This window comes from Scyliorhinus torazame, chromosome 11, assembly GCF_047496885.1.
Source record: "Scyliorhinus torazame isolate Kashiwa2021f chromosome 11, sScyTor2.1, whole genome shotgun sequence".
Taxonomy (NCBI): Eukaryota; Metazoa; Chordata; class Chondrichthyes; order Carcharhiniformes; family Scyliorhinidae; genus Scyliorhinus; species Scyliorhinus torazame.
The window spans coordinates 189,811,131-189,831,237 of record NC_092717.1 but is presented as its reverse complement, the minus strand read 5'-3'; the positions used below and the strand labels follow the sequence as shown (position 1 = coordinate 189,831,237).

At 48.5% G+C, this 20,107-nt stretch overlaps 1 protein-coding gene across 4 annotated transcripts in view; it reads left to right on the top strand.

Moving 5' to 3' along the window:
• The window catches only part of LOC140385732 (ALS2 C-terminal-like protein), a 188,634-nt gene that overhangs the window by 46,788 nt on the left and 121,739 nt on the right, over nucleotides 1–20,107 (top strand). For all 4 annotated transcript variants that reach the window (XR_011933430.1, XR_011933431.1, XM_072468188.1 and 1 more), the window contains exons 2-5: nucleotides 1,487–1,691; nucleotides 3,679–3,784; nucleotides 16,234–16,420; nucleotides 18,298–18,363. Coding sequence is in view for 2 of the 4 variants with exons in the window: in XM_072468188.1 (XP_072324289.1) it covers nucleotides 1,551–1,691; nucleotides 3,679–3,784; nucleotides 16,234–16,420; nucleotides 18,298–18,363 (500 nt within the window). In the remaining 2 variants the exon portion in view is untranslated. The remainder of the gene's footprint in view (nucleotides 1–1,486; nucleotides 1,692–3,678; nucleotides 3,785–16,233; nucleotides 16,421–18,297; nucleotides 18,364–20,107) is intronic.

The window sequence follows — 20,107 nt, the reverse complement described above, 5'->3', positions numbered from 1 at the left end:
GGTGGAAAATGTTCAGACTGGAGACCAGTTAAACAGCGGTGTACCATAGGGATCAGTGCTGGGTCCTCTGCTATTTGTGATTTTAGACAATGACTTGGAGTAGGGGGCTGAAGGGTGGGTCAGTAAATTTGCTGATGACACCAAGATTGGTGGAGTAGTGGATGAGGTGGAGGGCTGTTGTAGGCTGCAAAGAGACATTGATAGGATGCAGAGCTGAGCCGAAAAATGGCAGATGGAGTTTAACCCTGATAAGTGTGAGGTGATTTATTTTGGGAGAAAAAAATTGAATGCGGATTACAGGGTTAACGGCAGGGTTCTGAAGAATGTGGAGGAGCAGAGAGATCTCGGAGTTCATGTCCATAGATCTCTGAAAGTTGCCACCTAAGTGGATAGAGCCGTGAAGAAGGCCTATAGTATGTTAGCGTTTATTAACGGGGGGCTTGCGTTTAAGAGCCGCGGGGTTGTGCTGCAACTGTACATGACCCTGGTTGGAGTATTGTGTGCAGTTTTGGTCAATTCACTATCGGAAGGATGTGGAAGCATTGGAAAGGGTGCAAAGGAGATTTACCAGGATGCTGCCTGGTTTGCAGGATAGGTCTTATGAGGAAAGGTTGAGGGAGCTAGAGCTTTTCTCTTTGGATCGGAGGAGGATGAGAGGCGACTTAATAGAGGTTTATAAGATGATGAGGGGGATAGATAGAGTGAACGTTCAGAGACTATTTCCTCGGGTGAATGTAGCTGTTACAAGGGTGCATAACTATAAGGTTCATGGTGGAAGATATAGGAGGGATGTCCGAGGTAGGTTCTTTACTCAGAGTGGTTAGGGTGTGGAATGGACTGCCTGCTGTGATAGTGGAGTCGGACACATTAGGAACTTTCAAAATGGTTATTGGATAGGCACATGGAGCACACCAGAATGACAGGGAGTGGGATAGCTTGATCTTGGTTTGGGACAATGCTCGGCACAACATTGAGGGCTGAAGGCCCTGTTCTGTGCTGTACTGTTTTATGTTCTATATTCTCTACAGTTGTGTACAATCTCCCTTTTTCTTCCTACAGCTCCATCCTTGATAACACTCCACAAAGCTTTCCCAATTTTTCTCTTCTTCCCACTTGAGTCTGGCCCATTTAGCTGCGAAGCACCTTGCGACATAAACATTTCATCATCTGTGGCCGCACTTGCCAATTTTCAATTACTCTCCGGTACTTGGGATTCGGATGCCATGAAATTGAGAAATTGAATAGATGGACAAGCAGAGGGCTGCGATTATAAGTTTTGTGGTGTTAGCCAGTTAAATCCCTGAGGTAACCAACACATGCGTAAAGCTTGGCTGGCGCTGATGCATGCCACCATTTAGGGATAATTTAATAAATGTCTGAAAGTTTCTCAATGAATCTCATTACGATGAATCTCACCCCTTTAGAGAAAAGGGAGAAAATAGTGCTTGATTTGCAATACTTAGGTTTTCCTTTTTTATTTAACCAGTAAGCTGTCTTGAAAACAATCTGTTGAGGAAGATGGAGATTCTGATATTCAGTTGAGCCGCAGAATGGACTCAAACTGTCCCATCCAGCAGCCCGGTTCAGACACATTGTCACAGAGGAGCAGATTTTCCAGAAATTGGAGTACATCTTTCTCAAAGTCTGCATCAAGCTCCAAAGAAGCCCTCGGATTGGGACCGGAGATTAAGGTAAATTGAAGAACCATCCAAGACTCTTACCATTTGTCCCACATCTGAAGGTGTTTCTGAACTTTTTTTAAAAATTGAATGCAAGAACAGGAAAGGGCCCTGACCCGATCTGACTTTATTCTAGTGATCTGACCACTTCTCACTCTTGCTAAACTCGAGGGAAAACATAACTTCTTTAGACAACTGGCCCTCAATGTAACTCTTTCAGCCCTGGTATAATTCTGATGAATCTGCTATGTGACCCTTTAAATATTTCTGCCCTGCGGTTGATGCTCAGAACTGTAATATTCCAGATGTGGTTTGACCGAGGGTTTTGTGCAACTGAAACGCAAGTCCTTACTTTGCATTCTAACTACCGTGAGAAACAAGCAAGCATTCATTTGCCTTTTTATTATGTTTTATACCTTCCCGAGCACTAACTTTAATGACTCTTTGTTCTTGTTGACTCCTGAACAAGGAAACTTACATTCCTCTATTCCTTTTACTTTCTCAAGTGAAATTGTGTATGCTGCAACATCTCTCAAATTATGAGGACCCTGGCGGGATACTCCGCAGCCCCACGCCGAAATCGCGTTTGGCGTGGGGGCAGAGAATCAATCATTGCGCGGAAATCATAACCTTGACTTTTTTAAGGAAAATCAAGAGTGAAACGCCAGTGTGTTTACGCTGGCGTGGAGACATAGCCCCATTTTTGGAGAATCCAGCCCCCTTTGTTCCACCTTTCCAATCAAAATACCAATCCTGCCGTTATGCATTTGCTGATGTCCATCTGCTTAATCCCACACTTCCTGTGAGGCGACTTCATAACTGATAGCGAGATATTTTGCAGAGTATAAGGGGAAACTACTGAAGTGTTTCAAAATTAACTTGAGAATAAAATGACTTCCTCCATACTGGTTTTCACCTACTAAGAGTTGCATGTTAACTGGTTGCAGTTTCATTTAACATGTCCACTTCACAAAAGGCAGCACGGCGCGACACTGCCGGGAGATCCCTCTTCTGGGATCTACCCTGCTCGCTATGCCTCGTAAGATCCAACGCGTTCTCGCAAGACGTTGCGACGTTAATTCTTGCTCATTGTGGGCGGTTCACCTTTTAGCACATCTGCACATTGGAATGAGACAGCTCGTCTCACTCTAAAATGCACTCCCACGATCTAACCAAGGCATTGGCATCTAACCCCTTGGAGACCTTGGGTTCATTGCTGGTCTCCACAAATGGGGACCAGACAGGATGGCACTTGTGGGGGTCTCCCACAGGATTAGACGCCTCGGGTGCTTTCCCTCTGGGCAGGGTGGCATCCTGGCACTCTGGTGCCACCTGGGCACCTTGGCCCTGGTACTGCCAAGATGCCCAGTTGGCACTGATAGCTGGCAAGGGCACTGCCAGGGTACGAGGCTGGCAGTATCAACGTTCCAAGCTGGCATCTTTCCCATGACAGGGATAGGGCCTGGGGTGCCATGCACGGGTGCAGGGTGGTGCCTGAGGATCCCCTTATAGGTGTTAGGGATTTGGGGATCGCATCGGGGGATCGAGATCGGGCACCATTTAAAATTTGCATCCCGATCTCCTTCTGTACTGTGAATTTCTGGCGAGCGGAGCTCCTCGGTGCAGAAAACGGGACTAAGTACGGCCTCGTCGGTGAGTTCCCCGCTGAGGCCCAGAGTCTACCCAAATGGGTACCGAGCGCTCGTTATGGGACTCTGTTCCCATCCGTTTAGATTGTGTCCAATCTGCTCCTTTAATCTTTCCTCTGTTTCTTCTAAACCTCAAAAGTGCTATTTGCTCTTCCTTCTCCCTGTATTCTCGTTCTTCCCCAGATCCTCAAAACAGTGGGACTCCTGAGCACCGTCTACAATATAATGTCAAATTGGGAATTATCTCGACCACTATTTTAACTTTCTTCAGGCTAAGTGTGATTTTCGGCCCTCTGGACCTTGATCTTCTCCATGAAAATAGAAACTCTTGATATTTGTTTTACCTAAAGGAGAAATGCCAAAGGGAAGCCGCCTACCTATTTAAGTTGGAACAGTCCTTCAAAAACTCAGTGACTGATCTGAAAACTCACATTCTGCGGCCTCTTGTGAAGACTGGTAAGTAACTGTCAGTTGTTGGGTCAGCTTAAAGTAATTTAAGATGGAGTCAAAGAGAACCCTGTTGCCAGAGAGATTTAATTCGCTCAGAACCTTTAGTAGCCTGTAATCTTTAAACGTATACCGGGACAAAAAACAAAACTCTGGCATCCAAAAGGTAAGGCGATTTAAGGAGGATGATGGATGCAACTAAAGTAATATAATGTTGGGGGAAAAAAATGGTGATGTTTATACTTTTATGAGGGCATTTGTGAGGCGGCAGGTGAGGGAATTCCCGCTGCTCCCGGCACAGGGGATTCAGGACAGGGTGATTTCGGGTGTATGGGTTGGAGAAGGCAAAGTTTTGGCGATTTACCAGGAGCTGAAGGAAGAGGAGGAGGCCTCGGTGTAGGAGTTAAAGGGCAAGTGGGAGGAGGAGCTTGGGGAGGAGATAGATGAGAGTCTGTGGGCTGATGCCCTGAGAAGGGTTAATTCTTCCTCCTCTTGCGTCAGGCTCAGCCTAATGTTAACTGAGATGAAATTGGAAGATGCCTTTGGTGTTTTGTTGATCCTTAACAAGAATGTGCAGTGTATATCATGGTGCAGATACACACACTGATGGACACACAGCGGGACCAATCAACATACACAACACCGCAGCCAATCACCAGTTAGAGCACACACACTATAAAGACACTATAAAGATCAGAGTTCCCGCTCATTCGAGCTGCAGCCTCCTAGTAGGACAGAGCTTACAGCCTGCAGCACAGATCTTCACCATGTGCTGAGTGCATAGACTGGTTAGGACAGGCATAGGTCTTCAGTTCAATCTAATATCGTGTTAACCCACAGTGAAATAATGTTCAACAGTTTCTGACTTAATAAAATAGTGTTGCACTATTTTAAGTGTTGGTGGCCTGTATGTGTTCCACGGATCCTGAGCACCCAACACATCATGATACTAGGAGTTGAGGGATATTAGAACTTCTTAGACCTACCTGCAAGTGATCTGCCTTCCACCAGCATACCGTCATCCTGCAAAATGGACAGCGTCTGCCCGCCGCCGCCTCGCAGGAATGTCCGGGCCATTCAACCCACGGTCACCGAGTCCGATGCAGACCTACTACCCAACATTGACACCGAGGACCCGAAGGCGCCTTTTCGAGTCGGTATCATTACAAATAACAAGGTGTCCCCGAAGCAAAGAATCCAGCTTCTATCGGTATACAGCATCGATCCAGACGATGAGTGGTGTGCCACCCTTGAGACGGTCAACCAGAATTTGTCGCTCACCTCAGAGACTTAATTTCTGAACTTTGCGGACTTATAGACTTTCTGAACTGTTTCGTTGCTTTATTTGATCGTTTACTGGTTTGTATCTAGTGTTGATCTCGTTATTCTTGTTGCATACTGCTTCTCTGCACCAGGCACCTTCCCATGTAAATAGCTTAGTTCTCATGTACGTAGTCCTGTAAATATGTGTTCGCACCCCACACGTAGTTAGGAACATTCTCTTTTTAAAAAAATATATATATTTATTCAAATTTTTCAACAGATTTTCAACAAACCGCCCCCCCCCAACAAAAAGAAAGAAACAAGAACACAACAATCAAAAATTATACATTGGATTTCCCCCATATACAATAACCCCCCATATGACATTTAAAAGCACCAATAGGGAAGCCCCCCCCCCCCACCCACCCAAATACCCTCCCCCGCCCCTGAGCTGCTGCTGCTGCTGCTGCTGCTGCTGACCTCCTCCTAGCGAGATAGTCTAGGAACGTTTGCCACCGCCTGAGGAACCCCTGCACAGACCCTCGCAAGGCAAACTTTATCCTCTCCAGCTTGATGAACACTGCCATGTCATTGATCCAAGCTTCCACACTAGGAGGCTTCGCATCTTTCCATAATAGCCAAATCCTCCGCCGGGCTACCAGGGACGCAAAGGCCAGAATACGGGCCTCTTTCGCCTCCTGCACTCCCGGCTCGTCCGTTACCCCAAATAATGCCAACCCCCAGCTCGGCTTGACCCGGGCTTTCACCACCTTGGACATAGTCCTCGCAAAACCCCTCCAAAACCCATCCAGCGCTGGGCACGACCAGAACATATGGACGTGATTTGCCGGGCTTCCTGAGCACCTCCCACACTTGTCCTCCATCCCAAAGAACCTACTCAACCTCGCCCCTGTCATATGCTCTCTGTGAGTAACTTTGAACTGTATTAGGCTGAGCCTGACGCAAGAGGAGGAAGAATTAACCCTTCTCAGGGCATCAGCCCACAGACTCTCATCTATCTCCTCCCCAAGCTCCTCCTCCCACTTGCCCTTTAACTCCTACACCGAGGCCTCCTCCTCTTCCTTCAGCTCCTGGTAAATCGCCAAAACTTTGCCTTCTCCAACCCATACACCCGAAATCACCCTGTCCTGAATCCCCTGTGCCGGGAGCAGCGGGAATTCCCTCACCTGCCGCCTCACAAATGCCCTCACTTGCATGTACCTGAAAGCATTTCCCGGGGGTAGCCCAAACTTCTCCTCCAGCGCCCCTAGGCTCGCAAACGTCCCATCGATGAACAGGTCCCCCATTCTTCTAATCCCTGCCCGATGCCAGCTCCGAAACCTCCCATCCATCCTTCCCGGGACGAACCGATGATTCTCCCGAATCGGGGACCAAACCAAGGCTCCCACCTCGCCCCTGTGTCGCCTCCACTGCCCCCAGATCTTCAACGTCGCCGCCACCACCGGACTCGTGGTGTACCTTGTCGGCGAGAACGGCAGCGGTGCCGTCGCCAGCGCCCTCCACGCCGCCCCCTCTCCCTCCCTTACCCACTTACAGATCATCGCCACATTGGCTGCCCAATAATAGCCACACAAATTCGGCAGCGCCAGCCCCCCCCTGTCCCTGCTATGCTCCAGAAACACTCTCTTCACCCTCGGGGTCTTATTCGCTCACACAACCCATGATGCATCTGCTTACCCGTTTGAAAAAGGCCTTGGGGATCATAATGGGAAGGCACTGGAACACAAAGAGAAACCTCGGGAGGACCGTCATTTTGACCGACTGCACCCTACCCGCTAGTGAGAGTGGCAGCATATCCCATCTTTTAAAATCCTCCTCCATCTGCTCCACCAACCATGTCAAATTGAGCTTGTGCAGGGCCCCCCAACTCCTAGCCCTCCTCAGCGGTAGCTCGTCTATCCCCCTTCCCTGGTCCCCTGAATGAACCAGAAAGAGCTCGCTCTTCCCCACGTTGAGTTCATACCCCGAAAAGTCCCCAAACTCCCTTAGGATCCGCATGACCTCCGCCATCCCCTCCACTGGATCTGCCACATACAGCAACAGGTCGCCAGCATACAACAACACCCGGTGTTCCTCTTCCCCCCCCCCCCTCGGACCAGTCCCCTCCATTTCCTGGACTCCCTCAGTGCCATGGCTAGAGGCTCAATTGCCAGTGCAAACAACAAGGGGGACAGGGGGCACCCCTGCCTTGTCCCCTGGTATAGCCGAAAGTACTCCGACCTCCGCCGATTCGTAGCCACACACGCCACTGGGGCTCTATAAAGCAGCCTGACCCAGCTGATGAACCCCTCCCCGAACCCAAACCTGCGCAACACTTCCCAAAGATACTCCCACTCCACCCGGTCAAAGGCCTTCTCCGCGTCCATAGCTGCCACTACCTCCGCTTCCCCCTCCACCGGGGGCATCATAATCACATTGAGGAGCCTCCGCACATTTGTATTTAATTGCCTACCCTTCACAAATCCCGTCTGATCCCCATGGATCACCCCGGGACACAGTCCTCAATTCTCGTAGCCAGCACCTTTGCCAGCAACTTAGCATCAACATTGAGGAGCGAGATCGGTCTATACGACCCACATTGGAGTGGATCCTTGTCCCGCTTAATCATCAAAGAAATCAGCGCCCTAGACATTGTCGGGGGCAAGGTCACCCCCTCCCTCGCCTTATTGAAAGTCCTCACTAGCAACGGGCCCAGCAGGTCCACGTATTTCCTGTAGAATTCAACCGGGAACCCATCCGGCCCCGGGGCCTTCCCCGCCTGCATGCTCCCCAATCCTTCAACCAGCTCCTCCAGCCCAATCGGCGCCCCCAAACCAGCCACCTCCTCTTCCTCCACCCTCGGGAACCTCAGCTGATCTAAGAATCGTCGCATCCCCTCCTCCCCCGCTGGGGGCTCAGACCTGTACAGATCCCCATAGAAGTCCCTAAATACCTTCTCACCACACTCCGCACCGTATTCCCCCCTCTATCCTTAACTCCACCAAACTCCCTCGCTGCCTCCCTCTTACGAAGCTGGTGTGCCAGCATCCGACTCGCCTTCTCCCCTTACTCATACGTTTAAGAAGCTGCTGGCGTAGGCCACTGGAGGCAACGCCAAAAACGACCTGGTCCCGGATCATGGACTCTGAGGTGTTGCCGTAACCGCAGGACTGCACGAGTATGCGGAGGTGCGTCAGAAAGGGTTGAAAGAGCTCATCCTTACCTTGCAGGCGTTGCTGAAAGATATACCTCTCAAAGCTTTCATTTACCTCAACGTTGAAGTGCTGGTCGAGCTTGAGGAGGACCGTGTCATATTTAGATTGGTTCTCGCCTTCCGCGAACACCAAGGAGTTATATACATCGATGGCGTGCTGGCCTGCGGTAGTGAGGAGCATGGCAATCTTTGTTTCGTCCGAGGCACCCTGTTTTTCGTTGGCTCGCATGTACAGTTCAAATCGCTGCTTGAAGAGCTTCCAATTGGTGCCCAGGTTCCCAGCGACTTGCAACGGCTGCGGTTTGTTGTTGATGTCCATGGCTCAGGATGGCAGATTTGCCGGCAAGTATCGATCCACTCACTGGTATCATGTGGAGTTGGGTGCTCTGAGGTACAGATGAACCAACACGGTTGCAATTGGTACAACGCAGTTTTATTCCAACTTGTTATTTACAGATCTGTCTTGGTACTCCGCATGTGGTGATTCTCTGAGTGTCTTGTTAATCAGGTCCTGTCCTTGTCCTTGTCTCCAGATGGACTGACCACCAGGTGTCGTGTTTCTTGTCTTATGCTGTCTCTGCCCTTGTCTGTGATTGGCTGTCGTGTTATGTGTGCTAATTGGTCTGTCTATCATGATGTGTGTGTTGTGATGTGTGTTTGAATATCATGACACCCTGCGCTTTCCTCCACTGTGCCTCTGCTTTCCCCGTGGTCAACAGGTCGAACTCCGTCTGGAGGTCCCATCGCTCCCTGAGTAGCCCCTCCTCGGGGGGCCTCTGCGTACCTCCTGTCCACCCTTAAAATCTCCCCCACCTACCTCTCCCTCTCACTCCCCTCTCTCTTCTCCCTGTGGGCCCTAATGGAGATTAGCTCTCCCCTGACCACCACCTTCAAAGTCTCCCAGACTACCCCCACTGGCATCTCCCCGTTGTCATTGGCCTCCAAATATCTTTCAGTGCACCCCCGCACCCGCCCGCACACCTCCTCATCCGCCAACAGTCCCACATCAAGGTGCCACAGCGGGTGCTGGTCCCTCTCCTGCCCCAACTCCAGCTCCACCCAATGCGGGGCGTGGTCCGAGATGGCTATGGCCGAACATTCCGTTCCCTCCACTTTCGGGATTAGAGCCCCACTCAAAATGAAAAAATCTATCCGGGAGTAGGCTCCATGGACGTGGGAAAAGAAGCCTGACAAACCTCCATGGATCCACTCCCCCCATCTGGTCCATAAACCCCCTGAGCACCTTGGCCGCAGCAGGCCTCTTACCCGTCCTGGACCTAGAGCGATCCAGTGCTGGGTCCAGCACCGTGTTGAAGTCCCCCCCCCCCCCCCCATTATCAAGCTTCCTATCTCCAGATCCGGAATCCGACCCAGCATGCGTTTCATAAATCCGGCATCATCACAATTCAGGGCATATACATTCACCAGTACCACCCGCACCCCCTCCAACCTACCGCTCACCATCACATATCGACCTCCATTATCCACTACAATATTCATTGCCTCAAACGACACCCGCTTCCCCACCAGTATTGCAACCCCTCTGTTCTTCGCATCCAGCTCTGAATGGAAGGCCTGCCCTACCCATCCCTTTCTCAACCTAACCTGATCTGCCACCTTCAAATGTGTCTCCTGGAGCATAACCATGTCTACCTTCAGTCCCTTTAAGTGCGCGAACACCCGGGCCCTCTTGACCGGCCCATTCAGGCCCCTCATATTCCAAGTTATCAGCCGGATTGGGGGGCTTCTCGCCCACCCCACCCCCTGCCGACTAGCCATCTCCTTTTCTAGGCCAGCCACGGGCCCGCGCCTCCTGCACCCTCCAGTCCCCCAGGCGGCGGACCCCCGCCCCGACCACCTCTCCTACTTCCAGCTCCCCTTTGGCCAATGCAGCAGCAACCCTGTTCCCCCCCCCCCCCCACTTCCCCCGCTAGATCCAGATCTAGCCATTTTGCTCCCCCCATAACACTCCCGTAAGTCAGCTGACTCCTGCTGTCCCCGGCCTCTCCCGCCATTCCATCGACCTCCCAGTGTGAGAATCCCCCCTCCCCTTGGCAGTCAATGTGCGCTCCTCTCCAGCACCGGCCCCACCCCCGTCCTTCCCTAACGCGGGAAAAAGCCCGCGCTTTCCTGAGCCGGCCCCGCCCCCTCTGGCGTAGCTCCTTTTTGCGGCCTTACCCCAACTCCCCATCCCCGGGCCTCCGCTCCCCCTCTTCCTCCACGGGGGCCTGCCCCTCCAACACAGACGCCCACACTCTCCCACAGCTCCCACATCAAATCCATTCACCCATCCCCACCCAGCACTCAAACCAAAAGAACATTCCCCAAATGTAATAAACACAGTGAACACAGTAAACATCCTCCCACGACAAACCCTCAATTTGAGTCCAACTTTTCAGTCTGTATAAAGTTCCATGCCTCATCGGGCATTTCAAAATAGTGGTGCCGATCTTGGAACGTGACCCACAATCGTGCTGGCTGTAGCATACCGAACTTCACCCCCTTCCGATGGAGCACCGCCTTAGCCCGATTGAAACCAGCTCTCCTCTTAGCCACCTCCGCACTCCAATCTTGGTAAATTCGGATCTCTGTGTTCTCCCACCTGCTGCTCCGCTCTTTTTTGGCCCATCCCAGGACACACTCTCTGTCCATAAAGTGGTGGAACCTCACCACTACAGCCCTTGGCGGCTTGTTGGCTTTGGGTCTCCTTTCCAGGACCCGGTGAGCCCCATCCAGCTCCAGGGGCCTCGGGAAAGCTCCCGCGCCCATCAGCGAATTGAGCATCGTGCTCATATATGCCCCGGCATCGGGCCCCTCCACTCCTGGGAGACCCAGAATCCGAAGATTCTTCCTCCTCGACCTATTCTCCAGGACCTCAAATTTTTCTACCCACCTCTTGTGCAGCGCCTCGTGCGCCTCCACCTTCACCTCCAGGCCCAAGATCTCATCCTCGTTCTCCGAGGCTTTTTGCCGCACCTCCCGGATCGCCGCCCCTTGGGCCTTCTGGGTCTCCACAAGCTTCTGAATCGCCACCAGCATTTCTGTCTTCAGCTCCTTAAAGCAGCATTTAAGAAACTCCTGCGACCACAGCGCCCATGCTGCTTGGTCTCCACCCGTCGCCATCTTGCTTTTCCTCCCTCGCACTTTTCGCTGCCCCAAGATCACTTTTTTCACCGCTCCACTCCTGGTCCAATCCATATAATGTCGGGGGGACCCTGCTGTCACCTTCCCACACTGGAAGCCATCGAACAATTGCTGTTGGGGCCCCTCTGGAGAGCCCAAAAGTCCGTTCCCGGCGGGAGCTGCCGAACGTGCGACCTACCTAGGCATAGCCGCAACCGGAAGTCGTTAGGAACATTCTCACCATACACTATTTATTGCCACACATTTACATTCTTTTATAAAAGGGGGGATGTCATAATATACACCAGTATATCATGGTGCAGATGCACACACTGATGGACACACAGCGGGACCAATCAACACACACAACACCGCAGCCAATCACCAGTTAGAGCACGCGCACTATAAAGACAGGGGGCATCAGAGTTCCCGCTCATTCGAGCTGCAGCCTCCTAGTAGGACAGAGCTCACAGCCTGCAGCACAGATCTTCACCATGTGCTGAGTGCATAGACTGGTTAGGACAAGGCATAGGTCTTTAGTTCAATCTAATATCGTGTTAACTCACAGTGAAAGTATGTTCAACAGTTTCTGACTGAATAAAATAGTGTTGCACTATTTTAAGTGTTGGTGGCCTGTATGTGTTCCACGGATCCAGAGCACCCAACACATCATGCAGCAGCAACACAAATTTGCTTCTGTATAAATTTGTCACCTATTAAAACTTAAAATTTGTGGGTTAACAGTTAGGGTGCTACATTGTATTCCTAAATTAAGATAATCTCTGTCACAGGGGGTTCTCGCTGCACCCAACTCTCGATCTCTAACCCAACATCTTTGATCTCGTATTCTGCTATTCCAACCCTTTTAATGTCCAAAAAGGTTAGGTGGGGTTACTGGGTTACGGGATAGTGTGAAGGTGTGGGCTTAAGTGGGCGGCATGGTAGCACTGTTGTTTCACAGCAGCAGGGTCCCAGGTTCGATTCCTGGCTTGGGTCACTGTTTGTGTGGAGTCTGCACGTTCTCCCAGTGTCTGCGCGCGTTTCCTCCAAGCACTTCGGTTTCCTCCCACAAGTCCCGAAAGACGTGCTGTTCGGTAATTTGATCATTCCGAATTCTCCCTCAGTGCACCTGAACAGGCGCTGGAGTGTGGCGACTAGGGGATTTCACAGTAACTTCATTGCTGTGCTAATGTAAGCCTACTTGTGACAATAATAAAGATTTTTTAAAAAAGATTAAGTCGGTACTCTTTCCAAGGGCCAATGCAGACTCAATGGGCTGCATGGCTTCCTTTTGCACTGTAAATTCTATGATTCCCATACCAAATTCACCATGCTCTTTTTCTAACGGCACCTAGAATACTGAATAACTTGCATTTATGTAGACACCCCATTTCTTAGAGGCAAAAGAGAAAAATGAATCCTGCCCCAAAGGAAGAGGTATTAGGAGGGAAGGCCAAAATCTTAGACAAGGGAGGGATCTATGTTCCTAGTTTGGGTGGAGCATTATAGGATTTAGGGAGAGAATTTCAAAGTTGGTCCCTTACTGGCTGAAGGTACAGCTGCCAGGGTTAGGGCAGAGGGTCGGAAGATGTAGAAGAAATCAGAGTCAGAGGACTGACGAGTTCTGGTCCAGGTTTGGGGTATTAGTGGCTGAGGTGAGGGGTGTGAGAGAAGCAGGGATGCTTTGTGGAAAGATCCTAAAGAAAAAGAGGAGTGAAATCCTGAAGGAATTAAAACTATCCCGATGGAAATTCGGAAGTCTCAGTTTAGGCGGGTGTGGGAATGTAAGGTGGTGGATTTGGGGAGAGGGGGTGTCGGGGGATGGGAAGCTGGGTGCGTGTATGGGAGGGGGTGCGGTGATTGCTGTGTGTATGGATACAATAACCACTATTGTACAGTGAAGACTGTAACAATGTAAATAGGACTTGATAAGGGATAAGATATGATCAGTAGAGTTTTGATTAAGCTCAAAAGTTGGGAGCCTGGCTGGAATAGTGTTACGGTGACAAAGGCATGGTTGAAGGTTGTGGCATGGGATGAGTTCAAATAAAGGCAAAGACAGGCAGTGTTACAGATGGAAGTGAGTATTCATATTATTTTGATTGGAATTTAATTCTGCACCATTAGGTAACTAACAGTCTGGTCCATGTCTGAGACAGTGACCAAGGAGGGGGAATGGAATTAATGGTTTGGATACAGATTTTGTAGCGAGGGCTGAAGACAATGGTTTTGATTTTACTGATCTTTAGCTGGATGAAATCTTGGATCATCAAAGACTGGATGCGTGAAATGTTGGTAAGCAGGCTAACAACAGCGACTATCTAGTTTTGCTCAACAGGAAGAAAGGGAAATATTGAATTCCTGGACTATATATAGAAGTCACGAGTGTCTCAAAACAGAACCAAGAGCAAAAAGCTGGTCACTCCGATCTTAAAATGTGGTGATTATGAGGGAAAATTGTCTAAGTCTGTAAGATTGAACATGGTGTCGAAAATCTTGGAAGCCGTGTAAGTGAAATGAGGGACGTGACGGCAAATCTAGGACAGATGTCAGGAAATGTATCTGACTGCATCAGGAGACAAAGTCTTGGTGTTATTTCATAGAATTGAATCCCTACAGTGCAGAATGAGGCCATTCAGCACATCGAGTCTGCACCGACCCTTCGTAGGAGCATTCTACCCATGTCCACCCCGCCCTATCCCTGTAACCACATGACCTAACTTGCACATCCCTGGACACTGGGGAGCAATTTATTATGGCCAATCCACCTAACCTGCACATTTTTGGACTGTGGGAGGAAACCCACCCAGACACATGGAGAACGTACAAACTTCACACAGTCACTCAAAGCCGGAATTGAACCCGGGTCCCTGGCGCTGTGAAGCAGCAACACTAACCACTGTGCCACCCCCTAACAGGAACAATTTTCTCGAATCAGGGAACAGTTGATTTTTCTAGATGGATCTGAACTTAGGATAGGATCACATTTGAATAACTTTTTTTATTCCTTCGTCAATTTTTACTCCTTTGTCTCTATAGACAGTTATATGGGAAAGCTGGGTATAGATGGATATGGACCAGATGTGGGCAATTGGGACTAGCTTAGTGGTAAAAACTGGGTGGCATGGACAAGTTGGCCGAAGGGCCTTTTTTCATGCTGGAAGCCTCTGACTCTGTGACTGTAATTGTGGTTGAATAATGTGCATTACTAGAATCTGCTGCGATGGACAGAAGGACTGAGCATTTGGAAAAATGAGTTGATCAGAGAGCACCAGTATGGATTTGTAACAGTTAAGTTATGTTTAATGTTATATTTGCGCGGGTTTACTTTAACTTACAGTATAGACAAAGGATAACCAGGTTGTCACACCGTAGGTTATTTAACCAGTTATGAGAGTTTATTGCAGGGTTGTTGCTTTCTGGCTGGGCGTGATTCAACTAAATGGGAACAAAGTCCCATAGCGAGCGCGTTTAGCCGTGAGTTTTCCAGTGCTCACAGCGGCGAGAAACACATGTCTGTACAATGCCACTCACATTAAATAAGGGGCTCAGCGGGGAATGCGCGACGGAGGCACCACACCGCCCCGTTTTCTGCACTGAGGAGTTCCGCTCGCTGGAACTCAGTGCGGCACGAGATCGGGGTGCCATTTTAAAATGGCGTCCTGATCTCTGAAGCCCCTGACCTAGCAGTCTCGCTCTAATATACAGATTTGCTAAAATGGGCGGGATTTACATCGCAACGTCTTGCCAAATCGGGAGGTGTTGAGAGCAGGGTCTCCCGACTTTTATTGGCCACGCTGCGCTGCGACGAGCTGCTATTTGGGCCCAGCATGGCCATTGGATCGGGCCCACAGTCTAAGATGCAAGAGAGAGGGAAATCTCCCATGTGCCTCTGATGAAGTCAGGTGATCATGTGATATACTAAGCAGAAGGGCATTGGAAAATACAGAACATTAACAAGCCAAGTTAATTTTTTGAGGAGGTAAAGTGTCTATGGATGTTATTGATATGGATTCCAGAAGGCATTTGACAAGGCATTCAACAAGGTTTCATGCAGTTAACAAAAGTAAAAGTACATGGAGTTTCAGGCAGCCCATAAACTTGGGTGAGAATTGCTTTGGAGGCAGGAGACAGAGTCGGTATAATGGTTACATACTCAAATTGGATGTGACTTGTGGTGTCCCCCAGTGACTTGCTCGAGAACCTCTGGTTTTCTTCATATTTGGCAATGGCTCCATGAAGGAATTAGAGAACCATCTATCCAAGTGAGATGGCATGGTAAATGTGTAGATGAGAGCAGAAAGTTCCATGGATGGATTAACTGAGTGGGCAAAACTCTGAGAGATGGAGTTCAATAGTGCAAGACCAATAACTAAATGTCCTTCGACTAGCCATTTCACTTCCTCAGCAAGTTGACTCCCAGTTTCGCACTGATGGGATTGAATAGTGCTAATAAGGAGCGACTGCCATGCCTGTCCATTTATATTAATGGATTGAAAATTAAATACAGCAGGACCTATATTGATTTTCTATAACTAAAATGGACAGGTGACAGGTCCATTGCAATGTTATACAAGGGAAGATAATAGTTTTTTGGTTAATTGGAATTCCACACATTGGTATCAGTTGTGCATTTAATCTGGAACTGGCTCGTGTAGAAATTTGTCTTGGGCATATGCACAAAATGAATGGTACTGAATTGTCTGCTCAATTATACACCCTTCATTCCATTGACTTTGTTTGGGCCGAATATTGGCTGTCCTGTATAACACTTGCTTTGTGCTGCTGCCAAGCTTTTGGTTTCCCTCCCTAACTGTTCTTTATGTACACACCAGTAACAGTGTCCACTTTTCTTCAGAAAGTTCCGATCAAAAGAATCGGCCACAGCTGAAAGAGGCTCTCCTTGTCTTGGAGGAGAGTTTAGAGGCTCTCTGCAATGAATCAGAAGAACACTGCCTGCATCTTGCGGATACCTTGGATTCTTTGACCCAAAAGGAGCTCTACCTACTCAAAAACACACAACAGCTCAAGAGAGTTTACATTTGGTAAGCGAGCTAGCTAATGGTTTCAAGTGCCCAGCAAATCAAAATGATTAAATATTTAGTGCCAAAGTTTGCGATGATCAAAACTGAACTTAACTGGGTAGGGTAGCCTGGTGGCTATCGCATTCGACTTTCAACCTGCAGGTTGAGAGTTCAACTTTCAGCATGGCAGGATTGCATTCAGCAAATCTGCTAATTGGTGGTTTGGCACCAGATGAATTGCATGTTAGGGAAGGAAACTTGCCTTGCAGCACAGTGGTTAGCACTGCTGCCTCACAGCACCAAGGACCTGGGTTCATTTCCAGCCTTGAGTGACTGTGTAGAATTAGCATGTTCTCCTCGTGTCTGCATGGGTTTCTTCTGGGTGCTCCAGTTTCCATCCACAGTCCAAAGATGGGCAGGTTAGGTGTGGTTCCGGGGATGAGGTGGGGGCCTAGATAGGGTGCTCTTTCAGAGGGGCAGTGCAGACTTGTTGGCCCGAACCGCCTACTTCTGCACTGTAGGGATTTTATGATTCAGTAATCTCCATCTGGTCTCAACTACATATGTCTTTGGTCCCATATTAAAGAATGGATTTTTAGACCCTAGTGGGGGTGGCATGTGGGGAAAATATGTAAATTCACTTTGTAGGCCAGTGTGCCGGTTCTCTGGCTCAACCCAATCCCAGGCCAGTTGTCTGAAATTTAGCTGCCTGGAGGTGGCCACATGGCAGCACCAGGAGGCCAATATTTCAGGCAGGCTTTGAGGCCCTCCTCGCCTGCCTGACTTCAGCTGTAGCCACAACACCACAATAGTAGCACGGATGCCATGGGAATTTTTATTTTAAAGTTAACCTTCCAGTCGGGGAACACTTCAGCAGTCAAGGGCATCCAGCCTCTGATCTCCGGGTAAGCGTTCTCCAAGGCAGCCTTCAGGACCGCGCGACAACGCAGAATCGCCGAGCAGAAGCTTATAGCCAAGTTCCGCACACATGAGTGCGGCCTCAACCGGGACCTGGGATTCATGTCGCATTACATTCATCCCCACCATCTGGCCTGCAAAATCCTACCAACTGTCCTGGCTTGACACAATTCACACCTCTTTAACCTGGGGTTACCCCATCTCTGGAACTGTAAAGATTTAATCACCTGCTAATGCTCACATTCCAAGCATTGTCCGGCATCTTTGAATCTGCCTATATATATGTTTCTGGAACAGACCTCTTCATTCACCTGAGGAAGGAGCAGCGCTCCGAAAGCTAGTGACATCGAAACAAACCTGTTGGACTTTAACCTGGTGTTGTAAGACTTCGTACTTGGGGAAAAGACTCTGCTTTCACAGGCAGTGACTTAAGAATTTGAGGCCGAACATTGGCTTTGCTCATCAGGGACAAATTTTCCAGAGGGGTCCTTCAACAGGCCTTCGGCTCTTAATTAATGGGCAACCAGGTCAATGCTAATTTTAACTCACCTGATGAAGGAACTGCGCTCAGAAAGCTAGTAACTCCAAACAAACCTGTTGGACTTTAATCTGGTGATGTAAGACTTAGAATGCTAATTCTAGGCAGTCACCTAGGATGGAAATGAACTTAGGGGTGTGCAAGGGAGCCTCTCAGCTATATCTCTGAACTGTCAAAGGCACAATCTTATCTGGTTTGATTGGAAATATTCCAAACTGTAATGTTGATCTACATAAACAAACCGATTCAAACTCGATCAATTCTTGAACCTATGAGATGTTTTGAAACCAGCATAATTGAGTAATTGGTCCTCATCATTCATCTTTCACCACTTCTCTTCCTACTCTTGCACTTTACCACTACTCTCTTGGTTACTCGATGATCTACCAGAACCGTGCCTGTGTGTTTTCTCTCCCTTGAGTAATTGCTTTTCTATTTTCAGGTACTTCACAGCCTTCACAAACTATGTTGTTCTCTGTGGCTTTGAACACATTGCAAAACAAACAAGGTATGAGTTCAAGGGAAAACAGTACGTGTCATTGATAGAGTTAAGGTGACTTTACAGTTGGAGACATAGAATGTTAATTCATTCCTTTGTGTTTTGCTTTACTTCTGTGCATGAATTTGTGTTTTGAAGTTCAGGAATGAGTGGGGAATGGGAAACTTCTCGGTAACAATTAACTACAGTTCAGGTTAGACGCAAAGTATCCTTCTTTCCGCTTTTTACTATACTCCTTAATCCATACCTAGTTGAGCAAATTTTTAATTACCAGTCCTACAATCCCATCGAGAAACCACTTTTAATCAGAGAGATACATTTCCCAGTGACTAATTGTAGTAAACTAAGATTAACATTAATTTACACGAGCAGCATGGTGGCGCAGTGAGTAGCACTGCTGCCTCACGGCGCCGAGGTCCCAGGTTCGATCCTGGCTCTGGGTCACTGTCCGTGTGGAGTTTGCATATTCTCCCTGTGTTTGGGGGGGTTCACCCCCACAACCCAAAGATGTGCAGGGTAGGTGGATTGACCACGCTAAATTGCCCTTTAATTGGAAAAAATGAATTGGGTACTCTAAATTTATTTTAAAAAACATTAATTTACGTTACTTCAATAACTTATACACGAATAATCAACAGAGAAAGTGTTATTGACTTGCTAAGGCAACTGAAAACCCAATCCCATATTTATACAGTATAGGACATTTTTATAATAATCTTTATTAGTGTCACAAGTAGGCTTACATTAACACTGCAATAAAGTTACTGTGAAAATCCCCTCGCCGCCACATTCCGGCGCCTGTTCGGGTACACTGAGCGAGAATTCAGAATGTCCAATTTACCTAACAGCATATCTTTCAGGCTTTGTGGGAAGAAACTGAAGAATCTGGAGGAAACCCACACAGACACAGGGAGAACGTGCAGACTCCACACAGCCAAGTCACCCAAGCCGGGAATTGAACCCAAGTCCCTGGAGCTGTGAAGCTACAGTGCTAACCACTACTTAAAGAGTTCAAAAATAGCTGTCTTATAAAGTCTAGCACTCTTAACAGTCTTTATGTGACGGGAACAAAATATCTTTTACGCTGTCCCACCAACATTCAGGTTCAGGTACAGCATGGTCAGTTATAGAGTAAAACTCCTTTCTCTCCTTTGTTTTATATTTAAAATATATTTAAAATATACTTAAAACTGGTTCAATAATCCTAGAGGGAAGAATGCGAGTGAGGAAGATAAAGCACTGAAGGGTGGATCTTTGAGTTATACCAAAGGCAAGAATATGGGTAGAGGAGCCATTGCCGGAACAGCTTTGGTTGCACGTGGATAGGCCAGAATGGAAATGAGCAAAAGTAGTCCGACCACTTCCATTACTTTCCTCACCACTTCACTCAGAGTTGTGAATCTTTGGAATTGTCCACCCCAGAGGGTTCTGGATGCTCCGACGTTGAATACATTTAAGGCTGGAATAGACAGATCTTTGGTCTCCCTGGGAATTGAAGGATATCGGGAGTGGGCAGGAAAGCGCAATTGAAACCCACCATCAGCCATGATCTTATTGAATGGCAGAGCAGGCTCAATGGGCCATATGGTCTGCTCCTGTTCCTTGTGTTCTTGTAGCAGGCTAAACAATGGAGGAGTAGTGTTGGATGAGGACAGAATACCTGCTGGGTAAAAGGCCATCGAGAGGTAATGGACGATGAGGAGGAATAATGCACCATAGTTCCAGGCACCTGAAAATATTCTTTGTGAGAATG